The sequence below is a fragment of the Podarcis muralis genome, chromosome 14 (genome assembly GCF_964188315.1).
Source record: "Podarcis muralis chromosome 14, rPodMur119.hap1.1, whole genome shotgun sequence".
Lineage (NCBI taxonomy): Eukaryota > Metazoa > Chordata > Lepidosauria > Squamata > Lacertidae > Podarcis > Podarcis muralis.
Genome location: NC_135668.1, coordinates 47,089,065 through 47,103,045, shown reverse-complemented (window position 1 = coordinate 47,103,045; position 13,981 = coordinate 47,089,065). Strand labels below are relative to the sequence as shown.

At 49.7% G+C, this 13,981-nt stretch overlaps 2 protein-coding genes across 5 annotated transcripts in view; one reads left to right on the top strand and one right to left on the bottom strand.

Moving 5' to 3' along the window:
* Positions 1-1,156, top strand: part of CIITA (class II major histocompatibility complex transactivator) — a 46,724-nt gene extending 45,568 nt beyond the window's left edge. For all 4 annotated transcript variants that reach the window (XM_077918641.1, XM_077918640.1, XM_028706987.2 and 1 more), the window contains one exon: positions 470-1,156. The gene's annotated coding sequence lies outside the window, so the exon portion shown is untranslated. The remainder of the gene's footprint in view (positions 1-469) is intronic.
* A 657-nt stretch (positions 1,157-1,813) lies between these two features.
* DEXI (Dexi homolog) lies at positions 1,814-11,032 on the bottom strand. The gene is made up of 2 exons (XM_028706466.2): positions 9,883-11,032; positions 1,814-3,338 (listed from the first exon to the last, which is right to left on the bottom strand). The coding sequence occupies exon 1, from the start codon at positions 10,469-10,471 to the stop codon at positions 10,196-10,198; it is 276 nt and encodes a 91-aa protein (XP_028562299.1). The 5' UTR covers positions 10,472-11,032; the 3' UTR covers positions 1,814-3,338; positions 9,883-10,195.
* Between the last annotated feature and the right edge of the window lie 2,949 nt (positions 11,033-13,981).

The following is a 13,981-nucleotide window of genomic DNA, read 5'->3' as shown; positions in this document are numbered from 1 at the left end:
AGTAGATCAATAGGTACCGCTCCAGCGGGAAGGTAAACGGCGTTTCCGTGTGCTGCTCTGGTTCGCCAGAAGCGGCTTAGTCATGCTGGCCACATGACCCGGAAGCTGTACTCCGGCTCCCTCGGCCAATAAAGCGAGATGAGTGCTGCAACCCCAGAGTCGGCCACAACTGGACCTAATGGTCAGGGGTCCTTTTACCTTTTAATGGAGGAGAGGGCTACCAATGGCTACTAGCCCCAAAGGCTTAATCCACTGCCTTCACGGTTGGAGGCAGGGATGCTCCCAGATAAATGGCAGATGCTGGAAACCACAGGAGACATGAGTGTGGCTCTCGCACTCGGGTCCTGCATGGAGATTTCCCATCGGGGCGTCTGGGTGGCCACTGTGAAATCAGGATGCAAGACTCTTCTGATGTTACGTCCTTAATAAAAGCAAGCCGGAAAAGATGTGTGTGTTTATGACTTGACAGGCACATCCTTCCGAATGGAGGACGAAGAACCTGACATTTTGCACGGGATGCTTCATGAATGAAAATGGGAAATCGACAACATCTGGCTACGGGGGCCTCTGTCCTGAAAACATGGATTTGGGAAATAGCTTGACACAGTTTTAAGGAGCCACAAGAGAATGCAAAGCAGTTTCTCCAAAATGATCTTTAGCAGATGAATAGACTGTGGAGCAGTGCAAGGTCTTTTTTTTTTTTTGTATACAGTGGTACCTTGGTTTTCAAACTTAATCCGCTCTGGAAGTCCGTTCCAAAACCAAAGCGTTCCACAACCAAGGCGCGCTTTGCCATAGAAAGTAATGCAAAATGGATTAATCCGTTCCAGACTTTTAAAAACATCCTATAACAGCAATTTGACATGAATTTTACTATCTAATGAGACCATTGATTCATAAAACAAAAGCAATAAACAATGTACTGCAGTCACACAATCAATCAGTAGCTCAACTGGGTTCCGCACAGTCACAAAAACGAGCCGCAAAAACAAAAATGTTAAAGAAATAGGAAAAGCAGACACTCCAAATGGAATTTTAAATTGTATTTTTAACCTGTATTTTAAATTGCCCCCCCATTATGTTTTTATTGTAATTTTACTGGTGTTAGCCACCCTGAGCCCGGCTCTGGCCGGGGAGGGCGGAGTATAAATAAAAAAATATTATTATTAATTATTATTATTATTATTATTAAGTGTGAAACACTCAAAACGGAAGCGTAACACTCACATTGGAAGCATGACACTCAAAACAGAGCATGTTCGCCTTCCAAAAAAAGTTCGCAAACTGAAACACTTACTTCTGGGTTTGCAGTGTTTGGGTTCCAACTTGTTTGAGTACCAAGGCGTTTGAGAACCAAGGTACCACTGTACACACATTTCTTATTAGACCATTGTAGATTTGCCACGCCCCCTCCCTGTCTCTGTCTGTGAGTCATTTGAACCACGGTTTTACTGTGTCTGCAATCTTCAGTAAATATGCATATAATCTTCAATAAATGTGTGTTAAATCTTTTAGGTAACCTCTTTGCAAGCGCCTTCTTTGATGGTTGCAGAAAGGGCTATTTATCCTAGAAACATAGCTGGGGCCGCAAATCCAACCACAGGCAGAATGCAGCAGATCTGCTGCTATCCAAGCTCAGCTTAAAAGCCTCTAATGGAGGAGGCAGCACCTTTCAAGGTTTCTTCTCAACAATTCTGCTTGTCATTGGAGCACAATGGCTCGGGTCCTGCTGTTGGGGACGACACAAGATAACCGCAAGAAGACATGGGAACTGAAACCGCTTCACAGATAAATGAATGAGCAACACTCTCGATCAGTTGACCTGCATACTTGTGTATTTGAAAGAGGCTGGTTATCAATATATTGCTTTTTACATTATTATTTTTTTAAACATAAGAACTGCATTTCAACACTAGGCAAAATAACGTGGGAATTAACAAGACCCCCTTTCCTTTCCCAAAATTACAAAAATACTTACAAAAGCAATTCTTTCCCGTAACACTGTGTGGCAGACGCACCGGCTCCCTGCAATTCTCTTCATTTTTTTATTCTTTAAAAGGCGACGTTTTGAGGGTTATGAAATGAGTTCCTGAAGCTTAATGGGATTAGGGTGGGGGTTTTTTCCCCCTTTCAGAAAAGTGTGACCTGTTCTATAGCTCATCAACAGCAAATGCAGATTGTCGGCTGGGAGGTTATGATGATGGCAGAGCAGATCCTGCATGTTTTAGGAAGGGTGCAAATTGCAGTCCCTGTGGGCTAGTAACAACTCCGGATGCAAGTGTTCCCACATCAAACTCTCCCTCGCTTGCAGAAATCTAACATGTCAGGGAGAAGGCTCCTTTAACGACACGCAAGCTTTCCATACACAAACTCCGACATGGCAGAGATTTTTTTGAAGCAACCATTCACGTGCATTGCAGAGTTGTACTGGTGATGCACAAGGAATGCACCAGGTCCTGAACCGAAGGTGGCTACCCTCGTGAGACCGGTCTGTGCAAACTGGGCCCAGGACCGCATGCAAGGTTGTGGGGACGGCCAAAACCAACCCTCTAACTGTGTGCAGACGGTGCAAAAATGTGCCAGGGCTCTCTTGCAATACTTCTTGAGATCTCATGGTGGTTTTTCCAGCACCCCTTAAAAAAACAGGGATTGGGAGCCTTCCAGATGTGGTTCAGTGCCAACTCCCGTCAGCCCCCAGCAAGCATGGTTGATGCTCAGGGATGGTGGGAGTTGTAGTTCAGCAATATCTGGATAATTGTAAGTCTCCCCCACCATGTAAAACCATGCCCCATCCTGCTCCATCAACCACTTTAGCAGGCGTGGGGAAAATCTTTGGCCCTCCAGATTTTGCTGAACTGCAATTCCCATCATCCCTGGGCTTTGGCCGTGCTTGCTGGGGCTGATGGGATTTGTAGTTCAGAATATCTGGTCCCCCTCTCACCACACACCTGCTCTCAGGCTTCTTATCCTGATAGTACCACCTAGCTCAACATATCGGCATCGACGACTTCTCCGTTCCCTGGAAGTTTGTGACGTGTGATTGGCAGCCCGGCTCACCGTTAAAAATGACCCGGCAGTGTTTCCCGTGACTTGGAAGCCCTTCTGGAATCTCTAAGCAAATTCTGATAGCTGTGCATAAACAGTTTCCCGCAGAATCATGGCAAATCCCTGAAAAACAAGCAAATGCTGAGGACCTCCTCAGCCAGGCTGTTAGGAAGCCCACGTTGCTCTGGAAGCCGTTTCCTCTCGCGGAGATGCAAGTTCACGACCGTGCCGTCTTGCCCCGTAATCTGGCGCGCCCAGCTTCTTTTACACATGTGCAGAAAACGTGTGCAAATCTGGATTTCAAAAAAAGGAAAAGGAAACATTATGCAAGAGAAAAGCACGGCTGGGGAGAGGACAGAGCAGGATGAAATTAAGCAGGAAGCAGGAAGAGATTTCCCTCCCTCTTTCACAATGCTCAAACCCCGATGGGTTGCATCTCAGTGTCAGTCCCGTTCAGAGTAGACCTATTGGAATTAATGGAGACTACTAACACAGGCAGGGATGCGGGTGGCGCTGTGGGTTAAACCACAGAGCCTAGGACTTGCCGATCAGAAGGTCGGCGGTTCGAATCCCCACGACGGGGCGAGCTCCCGTTGCTCGGACCCTGCTCCTGCCAACCTAGCAGTTTGAAAGCACGCAAGTGCAAGTAGATAAATAGGTATCACTCCGGCGGGAAGGTAAACGGTGTTTCCATGCGCTGCTCTGGTTTCGCCAGAAGCGGCTTAGTCATGCTGGCCACATGACCCGGAAGCTGTACTCCCACTCCCTCGGCCAATAAAGCGAGATGAGCGCCGCAACCCCAGAGTCGGCCACGACTGGACCTAATGGTTAGGGCTCCCTTTACCTTTACCTAATGCAAGCAGGTATTATTATGTATTGTTTTCCTATTCTGCCATTCCTACCGCAGGAACCCATAAACCGTTTTACGCAGCTTTCCTGGAGGCTGAGCGGTCAATAACATCTCCTGTTTTGAAACCAGATCATCTCCTGCGCTTGCTAAATCTGTATGACATTGATGGATTCCCGAGGCGCAGGCAGTGCCAAGCCAAAGCCGCCTGCTTTTTATATACCCTGCATTGCAACAACTGCCACAGCTTTGGGCAGCGACAGATTCCTTTTAATGCTTTCCGTCTGGTGACCGTCTTTCTGCAAAGTCAGTGCATTAACGGTTATTTCAGCTCAAGTGGCCAAAAGTGCACTTTGCGACTAGGACAAAGGGAGGGGGTGCTTTGGGGGACCTGTGAAGAGGAACCAAATGCTCTCATGGAGGAAACGTGATGGTCAGCTCCCAGCACCACCCCACACCGGGAGCACAGCGTTGTGCAGTTCAGACAGTGCCGGATTTACGTATAAGCTAAACAAGCTATAGCTTAGGGTCCCACTCTCTTGGGGCCCCCAAAATAATTTAAAGGAAAAAAACCTGGATGTACATTTCCAAAATATAAGATAAAAAAACCAAATAAAATAAAACCTGCATACAGCAACTGTGTTTTGTGTTGTGTAGGCTCCTATTATGTAAGTAATGGGTCCTGTCTGCTAGCCTGCTCCCTAAAATATCACTGGTTTGCTCATTTCTATGTATAGGGTGGCGCTGTGGGTTAAATCACAGAGCCCAGGACTTGCCGATCAGAAGGTCAGCGGTTCGAATCCCCGTGACAGGGTGAGTTCCCGTTGCTCGGGCCCTGCTCCTGCCAACCTAGCAGTTCAAAAGCACGTCAAAGTGCAAGTAAATAAATAGGTACCGCTCTGGCAGGAAGGTAAACGGCGTTTCCGTGCGCTGCTCTGGTTCACCAGCAGCGGCTTAGTCATGCTGGCTACATGCTCCCTCAGCCAGTAAAGCGAGATGAGTGCCGCAACTCCAGAGTTGGTCACGACTGGACCTAATGGTCAGGGGTCCCTTTACCTTTACCTTTATGTATAGGGTGCCTACATTCTGCATGGACTGGTTGTAACAATAACTTGGATAAAATACATGTTAACATGTAAATGGCTTTAGATACCTATTAGGTCTGTAAATTACCATATAGCATATATTCAACACAAAAACTAGAGACAACTTGTTATTGACAAAGGACAGCTGGACATATAAAGGGCCCCATTGCCTTCAGTAGCTTAGGGCCTCATCAAACCTACCAAATCCATAGCTGTCAACTTTTCCCTTTCCTTGCGAGGAATCCTATTCGGAATAAGGGAATTTCCCTTAAAAAAAGGGAAACGTTGACAGCTATGCCTAAATCCGGCCCTGAGTTCAGACCTAGGCAAACCATCTGAGGAAGGGGGCAAGTTTGTGACCCATCTGCACTACACATTCAAAGCAGTATCCTATCACTTTAATTAAGCATGGCTTCTCCCAGTGAATCCTGGGACTGTAGTTTGTTAAGGGTGGCGCAGCGTGGGGGCGCAGCGTGGGGGGGGGAGGCTACCAAGGTGATCGCGCTGGGTCCATAAACAGCTGGAGGGCCAAGTTTGGCCACCACTGGGGTAGGCCCTTGCGTCCCCCACTGGAGGCGGGCAGAGGGCAAGGCTCACAGCGGTGGCAGCGCCCCAGCCTGAGGAGGTGCACACACATGTCCCACTGCTGCTCTGCAACTTTGTCCAGCAGCAGCAGCAGTGCCGCAAGGAGGCATAATAATTTCCTTGCCCTGGGCTCTGGCAACCCATGCTACACCACCAACAGGGACGCGGACTTATAAAAAATATTGGGGGGGCCCGGGAAAGCTCATGAATAATAAATAAGCTCATGAATATGCAAATAAAGTGGCGCCGCCTCCTCGTGAGCGAATAGGGGAGAGCGTGCTGCGCCTATTAATCAGCTCCAAAGGAAATTGGGTGGAGCTTTTGCTCGGGAGGGAGGGCAGGAGGCATGCAGCCCGCCCCTCCCTGTGCATTTTGGGCTGGGGGAGGGGCGGCGATGGCGCTCTGCTGGAGGGGCGCCGGAGATTATTGGGGGGGCGGAGCCCCCCCAAACGAATTTTTGAGGAGGCTCGGGCCCCCTCAAGCCCCATGGAGTCGGCGCCTATGACCACCAATATGGCTTGACAGGGCCGTCTCAGGACATTTTGCTGCCTGAGGCAAAATGGACAGATTGCCACTGAAGGGTGCTGAAAGTCGTTAGGACTCTCACGGAGCTCCCATTCCCAGAGCTCCCTGGGGGGAGGAAAGCGACTGGGAAACCACTCTGAGAACTGTAGCGGCATGGAATAGAGGCCTCCCAGCAACTCACAGCTCTTGAGCTATAGTTCCCATGACTGTTTCCATTGGTATGGTGCTGCTTTAAACAGCGGTTCTCAACCTGTGGGTCCCCAGATGTTGTTGGACTACAACTCCCATCATCCCTGAGCTCTGGCCTTGCTAGCTAGGGGTGATGGGAGTTGTAGTTCAACAACACCCGGGGACCCACAGGTTGAGAAAGGATGAAATATACAGTACAGAGGGGCATTGTATTGGCAAGTTAACCCTTTCTCCCCTTTGGTGTTACCTTTGTTGGGGGCGGGCACCCATGCAAGCGGTGGGCGGGGCCAGAGGCAAATAATGGGCGGAGCAACAGATGTAACTTTTGCCTCTGCTACATTCCAGCCTCACAACACTCAGAGGCATCTTCAAGCCTCTATCCAGGCAGGCAAGGATCTTCCCAGTTCAAGGACAACATCCCAGCCAGTTTAATGGACTTGAGGAGCGTCCATTGCAGGGGCAATAAGGGGGTTAGCCCAGGTTTGCCAAGCCAAGCTCACGGGCAGCACCAATGGTTTTGCAGGCACCTTTGCTGGTCTGCAGAGAGGGAAAGGTTCCTTTGCAAACATGACTTGCATCCACTTCAAAGGGGTTTCATATTCACAACAACGCTCAATACAAATCAGTGTGCTTAAAAATATATATACGGTATCATGATGCTGATAGCTGCATATGGAAGGGAGATCTGAACCTCATTCGTTTATGGCTTAAACTGCTTTCGCTGACATTTTAAATGGCTCCTCTCTTCATATTCTGGAGAGATACCAAGAAATGTGATAATATAACTCAAGTTTAAAGGGAAAGGTGAGGGAGCTGAGGGCCGGCTAGCGAGGAGGTTGGGAGGGTTAACAGAGAGCAACCCTCCCCCCAAAAGGCAATGAAAGCAGGTGCTCAGGCAAGAAGTCCCTTCTGGGTCCTGACTTGCATTATCCTACCAGCACCACCTTGCTTTGATCAACTGCAGCTGCTTAGGATGTGCTTTAGCAGCACTCGGTCTTCCCGTCTGTGAAATGGGAGCAACAGAGGTCTACCTTGTAGATCTGGTTGGTGCAGGTGCTTAAGATACGGGGCTTAATTGCAGTTACTAAATGAATACATGGCAAGCACCGTGCTAAAACTATGTCCATTTCAGCTGAGGGAGCAGATACTGAGCAACTAACAGTGCCGGCCTGAGGGTAAGCTAAGTTTTTCACGCCATTTGAAACTGCTAGTCGAGCGCAACTCATATGAGCTAGCTGGGTAGCAAAAGTAGAGAGAAAACAGAAATCCTTTTGGCCTTGAATAGATAGAAACATCTGGCAGATGTATAAGATCAGATCCAAGGTGTTGTTGTTTTTTTACTTCAATCTGAGTTTAATCTTGCCTCTCTCGACCTGGCACCCTCTGGACTACAACTCCCATAAAGCCCAGCCACCATGTCGTCTGTGCCAGGGCCACAGCTCAGAGCATATGCTTTGCATGAAGGTCTCAGGCCCATAGCTGTCAAGCGTCCCTTATTTGACGGGACAGTCCCTTATCCCAGCGCCATGTCCCGCTGCTGTCCCTTATTGATGATGTCCCTTAAATAAGCTTCTGAAGGTAATGGGGCCCTTTCTATGTCCAGCTGTCCTTTGTCAACAACTTTGTCAACAGCTGTTTTTTGTGTGTTGAATATATGCTTTATGGTAATTTATGGACCTAATAGGTCAGTGTTCCCCAACCTTGGGCCTCCAGCTGTTTTTGGACTACAATTCCCATCATCCTTGACCACTGGTCTTGCTAGCGAGGGATGATGGGAGTTGTAGTCCAAAAACAGCTGGAGGCCCAAGGTTGGGGAACACTGTAATAGGTATCTAAAGCCATTTGCATGCAACAAATGTATTTTATCAAAGTAATTGTTGATCCCTTATTTTGGCTGCTGATCCCTTATTTTCGAGGCTGCTGGTCCCTTATTTTCAAATCTGTAAGTTGACAGCTATGCTCAGGCCCCATCCACTCTCTCTGCATAATACTCATTCTGCATTTGCAAGAAATCACACTTTGAGTACCAACTGTGGTAGAATGTCAGATGAAGACGATGGATTTTTCGGAGCTAGCAGACCTGACCGGAAGAGTCCGCGACCAGGAGGAGGAGTAGTATCAGGAAGAATGGACGAAATCTAATGACTATTTAGTTAAATATGCTAAGTTAAATTAATTGGAAAATGCTTGCAATTACCAGATAGGCTTAGGATTTAAATATGTAATGTGATGAATTAATATGTTTAATGCTGAATTGGTAAGAAAGATGTTAAGTGATTAAGTTAAGTTTATAAGAATTTTGATTTGGAAAACCGTTAAAATGATTTGCACTGAAATTCAACTAGGGGAAGTCACTTAAGGTTAATAAGATTAGTTTTAATAAGGTTATGATTTATTTATGTTTGTTTGCTTGTATGTTTGTGTGTCTATAATTTTGTGAAAATCAATTTAAAAAATGAAGAAGAAAAAAGAAATCACCCTTTGGAACTCCCTGCCTATTGAGGGCAGGCAGGCACCTTCACCGCACTCTCGGCACCTGCTGAAAGCTTTTTCGTTCAGGTAAACATGACTTCTCCCTAGAGAATCCTGGAAACCGTAGTTTCACCACACCAAAGCTACATGTCCCCAGAAACCTTAACGAACTACAGATCCCAGGATTCTTTGGGAGAAAGCCACACACTTTTTAAGGGTGTGCGGAATGCATGGTGCAGATCTGAACTATGCACACAAAATACCCTTGCCGAATGTGTTGGGAGGAGACGGGGTTTTGCAGAAATGGGTGCCCCAGCCCCATCTTATGGGTGGGTTAGGAATGAGTGAAACTGCGCAAGCAGCCTGGGGGGGGGGGGTCATTGCATTTTCATGGCTGGTGTTCATGTCAGATTAGAGGCATCACATAGCGGAGAGTGCTCAGTGCTAAACATGCACTTTACAACCCTGGAATGCCACTGCCAGCCTGTGTAGACAATACTGAGCTCAATCTGACTCTGTATAAGGCAGCCTTTTATACCGAATCACGAGGAATGAGATTTTGTAGAATCATAGAGTTGGAAGGGAATCCTGCCCACAGCCATCCCAGGGCGGGCTTGAACCACCAACCTCCTAGTTAACAGCCAGACACAGAGACCCATTGCACCACGAGGCTTCTTACTTTGTATCTAGGGATAGGGCTGGCAGCCCAGTCGATGTGGAGCGCCGCTGCCAGTCCGTGTTGACAGCACTGAACTAGATGGACAGACAATCTTACCCTTTCTGTGTTCCACTGCGGTTTGGGGGGAGCACCTAGCAGTCCCTTCTACCTGGGCGAGTTTTGAACCTGCTCTCTGCCAACAGGGGAAGGGGAAGGTAGATAAAAGCAACCGCTTGGATCGTCATAGAGGCATGCCAATATGTACAAGAGCCTCTGCCCAACAGGCGTTGCGAACTACAACTCCCATCACACACACACCGGCCAACGCACCTGTTGTTGGGAGTCGTAGTACAAAAACTGGAGGGTGCCAGCTTGGCAGAACTCTGATATAGGATCATACCCCCGCCCCCAGACCTTTCCAACGTGCAACTTCTTCCCCACTGCACAGCTGGATCAAACCGTAAAATGCCACTTACTTCAGTGCCTCGAAGGGACCCTGTCCGTCCGTGCCAACTCTGGCTCCCTCTTCCTGCCTCGTCGCTGTCTTGCCTGCCTTTAGCATGGCACCCCCAAAAGTCGGTGGCCCTCTCCCCAGTCTTTCCAGCTCAAGCAGAAAACCCACGACTGGGGCAGGCAGGGCAGAGGGCTTCCTGGCACCTGCCCAGCTGGGCTGTCCCTGTGCCCCCATCGCAGTCTACAAAGGGTCCGTCCAGCTGTGCCCACATCTGGATGCAGCGACGCTCCTCTTCCCAGCCCGTGCCAGTTTCTCTTTCGGGGAGGGGGCCCGAGTTATTCCCAGTAGCCGTCCAGCACTTCCACCTCGCTGTCCAGCTCGTAGAGTCCCAGAGCCGGGTCGGAGACCACCCCGAGATCCACCAGGGCCTGGTCCATGTCCTCGGGCAGGAAGACGATGCCGACGTTGAGGGCGATGTACTCCAGCAGGAAAGCGTAGTAGAGAATCAGCAGGTTGACGAAGAACAAGCCCACGTAGAACATAGAGGGCGGCAGCGGGGGCGGCGCATGGGGGGCCCACGGCTCCAGCTGGGTGCAGGCGGCAGAGGGCATCCAGCGTGGAGGAGGCCCGGGCCCAGCGGAGGCTGGAGACTGGGGGAGGGCAGCAGCAGGAGCAGCCAGAGGAATCAAAGAGAGCCCAGCGCCTTCGCCTGCCTACCTACCTACCTACCTGCCCACCCCTCCCTGCAGCAGTCTCCAAACGGAAGAGGGCGCCCCCCAGCGATGCCCTTGCTGTCCTCAGCCCACCCCCCATGCCAGCGCGCCCTCCTTCTCCTTTCCAGCCTCTGCAAATCTCTACACCCAGAAGCGGGCGGTGCAAGCGAGCAACTTCGCCCTGCGGCCCCCCTCCATGCAACTGGCTCCCCCCACCTCACTTTTCAGGCCTCAGATGCGCCGCAAGAGGGGGAAGGCTTTGCAGAGGCGCCTCTTCCACCCCCCTCCAGTCTTCAAAGAAGCAAAAGCTCGCTCCCGCCCCGTTTTTCAATGCAAGGGGCTCGCTGCTCCGCCCCGTTCAGCGCAGCCCCCCTTTTCTTCCAAGGGCCCCCCCTTCCTCTCTTTCTGCATCCACACTCCTCAGACGCATCACTTCCCTCCGCGTAGCAGAAGCAGCTGTTCCCCGCAAGTGCCAGGGGCCCGCCTCTCCCGAGCGCGGATTGGCTGGGGCCGGGGAGGGTGAGTGACAGCCGCGGGGTGGGGAGGGGGGAGAGCTTGGAGGAGGTGAGGTTCCCAGTGGGTTGCGGCCGGTCCTGTGAGGTAGGCGCCTGGGCAGAAGGGTAGAATTGGAAGGGACCCCCAGAGTCATGTAGTCCAGCCCTCTGCAATGCAGGTATCTTTTGCCCAACCTGAAACTCGAACCCACGACCCGGAGATCAAGAGTCTCATACTCTGCCGATTGAGCAATCCCGGATCAATTGTGCACTTTGTCCCATTGCGCTCGCTGGGACTGACTTCCACGTCAATGTGTCTGATTGCTGATTCCTTGCTTCCCTTGGCAGGACCTGAGTTTGTTTACTTAAATCATTTATGGATTGCTTTCCTATGATAGTGCCAGATTTATGTATAAGCTAGACAAGCTACAAGCTATACCCTCTTGGGGGGCCCCGAAAAAATTACAGGGGAAAAACAACTGGATGTACATTTCCAAAATATAAGATGAAAAACAAATAAAATAAAGCCTACCACAGTGTTTTGTGTTGTATAGGCTCCTGTGATGTAAATAATGGGCCCTGCCTGCTCCCTAAAATATCACTGGTTTGCTCATTTCTATATATAGGGTGCCTACATTCTGCATGCACTGGTTGCATGGCAACATGTGCAAATGGTTTTAGATACCTATTTGTTGTTGTTGTTTAGTCATTTAGTCGTGTCCGACTCTTTGTGACCCCATGGACCAGAGACCTATTAGGTCCATAAATTACCATATAGCATATATTCAACACAAAAAAACTGTGACAGTTTGTTGTTGACAAAGAACAGCTGGACATATAAAGAGCCCCATTACGTTCAGTAGCTTATCAAACCTAAATCCGGCCCTGTTCCTATCCCCAGCTTTTCCCAGTGTGGAGATAAAGCGATGGGAAAGATGTCTTCTTGCTTAATTTTTTGAGTGTCTGGTTGGTATTTGCTTGTGGCTCTCTAGGCTGAGAGGGACGCGGGTGGCGGTTCGAATCCCTGCGGCGGGGTGCGCTCCCGTTGCTCGGTCCCAGCGCCTGCCAACCTAGCAGTTTGAAAGCACCCCCGGGTGCAAGTAGATAAATAGGGACCGCTTAGCAGCGGGAAGGTAAACGGCGTTTCTGTGTGCTGCGCTGGCTCACCAGATGCAGCTTGTCACGCTGGCCACATGACCCGGAAGTGTCTCCGGACAGCGCTGGCCCCCAGCCTCTTAAGTGAGATGGGTGCACAACCCTAGAGTCTGTCAAGACTGGCCCGTATGGGCAGGGGTACCTTTACCTTTTACCTCTAGGCTGAGAGTGAGTGACTGGCCCAAGGTCACCCAGGGAGCTTCATGTCTGAGTGAGGATTTGAACCCTGGTCTCCCAGAACCTGGGACGCAGGTGGCGCTGTGGGTTAAACCACAGAGCCTGGGACTTGCCGATCAGAAGGTCGGCGGTTCGAATCCCTGTGACGGGGTGAGCTGCCGTTGCTCAGTCCCTGCTCCTGCCCACCTAGCGGTTCGAAAGCACGTCCAAGTGCAAGTAGATAAATAGGTACCGCTCCAGCGGGAAGGTAAACGGCGTTTCCGTGCGCTGCTCTGGTTGGCCAGAAGCAGCTTAGTCATGCCGGCCACATGACCCGGAAGCTGTACGCCGGCTCCCTCGGCCAATAAAGCGAGATGAGCGCCGCAACCCCAGAGTCGGTCACGACTGGACCTAATGGTCAGGGGTCCCTTTACCTTTACCTCCCAGAACCTAGTCTGACACTCTAACCACTAAACCACACTGTTAAGAGTACAGTAGTTATTAAGGCAGCAAAGTCCTTCCCTGTTTCTAAGGTTTCTGTGACAGGCTGCTGTTGAAGATTTAAAGCAGAGCTGAAGGCCTCCTGCTATCCTTCCCAGGTGTTGCTAGACTTCAGCTCCCATCAGCCTCCAACAAATTTGGCAATAATCATAGCTCAAAGTTGTTAGGGACCCGGAGGGTCATCTAGTCCAAACTCCTGAAAAGCAGGAATTTTTCTCCCAGTGGGGCTTGAACCCACAACCCTGAGAGATTAAGAGTCTCATGCTCTATGGACTGAGTTATTCAGGCGTGGCTGCACTGATGGGAGTTGGAGTCCAGCAACGTCTGGGAAGGTGAATGGGGTCTCCTGCTGTCTCTCTCGGTCGAACCTACATTGCAGGATTGTTGTGGGGATTAAATGAGAAGGATGGGGGAGAGCAATGTGTGTTGCCTTGAGCTCTTTGGAGGCAAAAGGTGGGATGCAAATTATATATAGTCCCCCTCAAGAATCCTGGGAACTGTAGTTTATCCCTCACGTAGCTGCAAGGCCCAGGACCCTTCACAAACCACAGGGCCCAGGATTTTATTTTATTTTTTTGTGTGGGGATACAGTGTGCTTTAAATGTATTGTGTGTGCACATCAACCATCTTTTGCAAACCACTTGGAGGGTTTCTTAAAATCAAACGGTATGTAAGTTTTGTTAAATCAATCAATACACCCTTCCTGATTTAAAGGTCCTGGAGCAAGGTCGGGAAAACAAAAAGTGTCCTTTCATCCCCTTTCTTTAAAAAGAAACTGTAAAGGCTAATATGTGTCATTTTGCACACACACCTTCTGCTGTACAGTGGTACCTCGGGTTACATACGCTTCAGGTTACATATGCTTCAGGTCAGGTTACATACACTTCAGGTTACGGACGCTTCAGGTTACAGACTCCGCTTACCCAGAAATAGTGCTTCAGGTTAAGAACTTTGCTTCAGGATGAGAACAGAAATTGTGCTCCGGCGGCGCGGCAGCAGCAGGAAGCCCCATTAGCTAAAGTGGTACCTCAGGTTAAGAACAGTTTCAGCTTAAGTATGGACCTGCAGGACGAATTAAGTACTTAACCTGAGGTACCACTGT

Excerpts from the sequence above, each read along its gene's own strand:
- DEXI (XM_028706466.2), bottom strand. The coding sequence starts at position 10,471 with ATGCCCTCTGCCGCCTGCACCCAGCTGGAGCCGTGGGCCCCCCATGCG.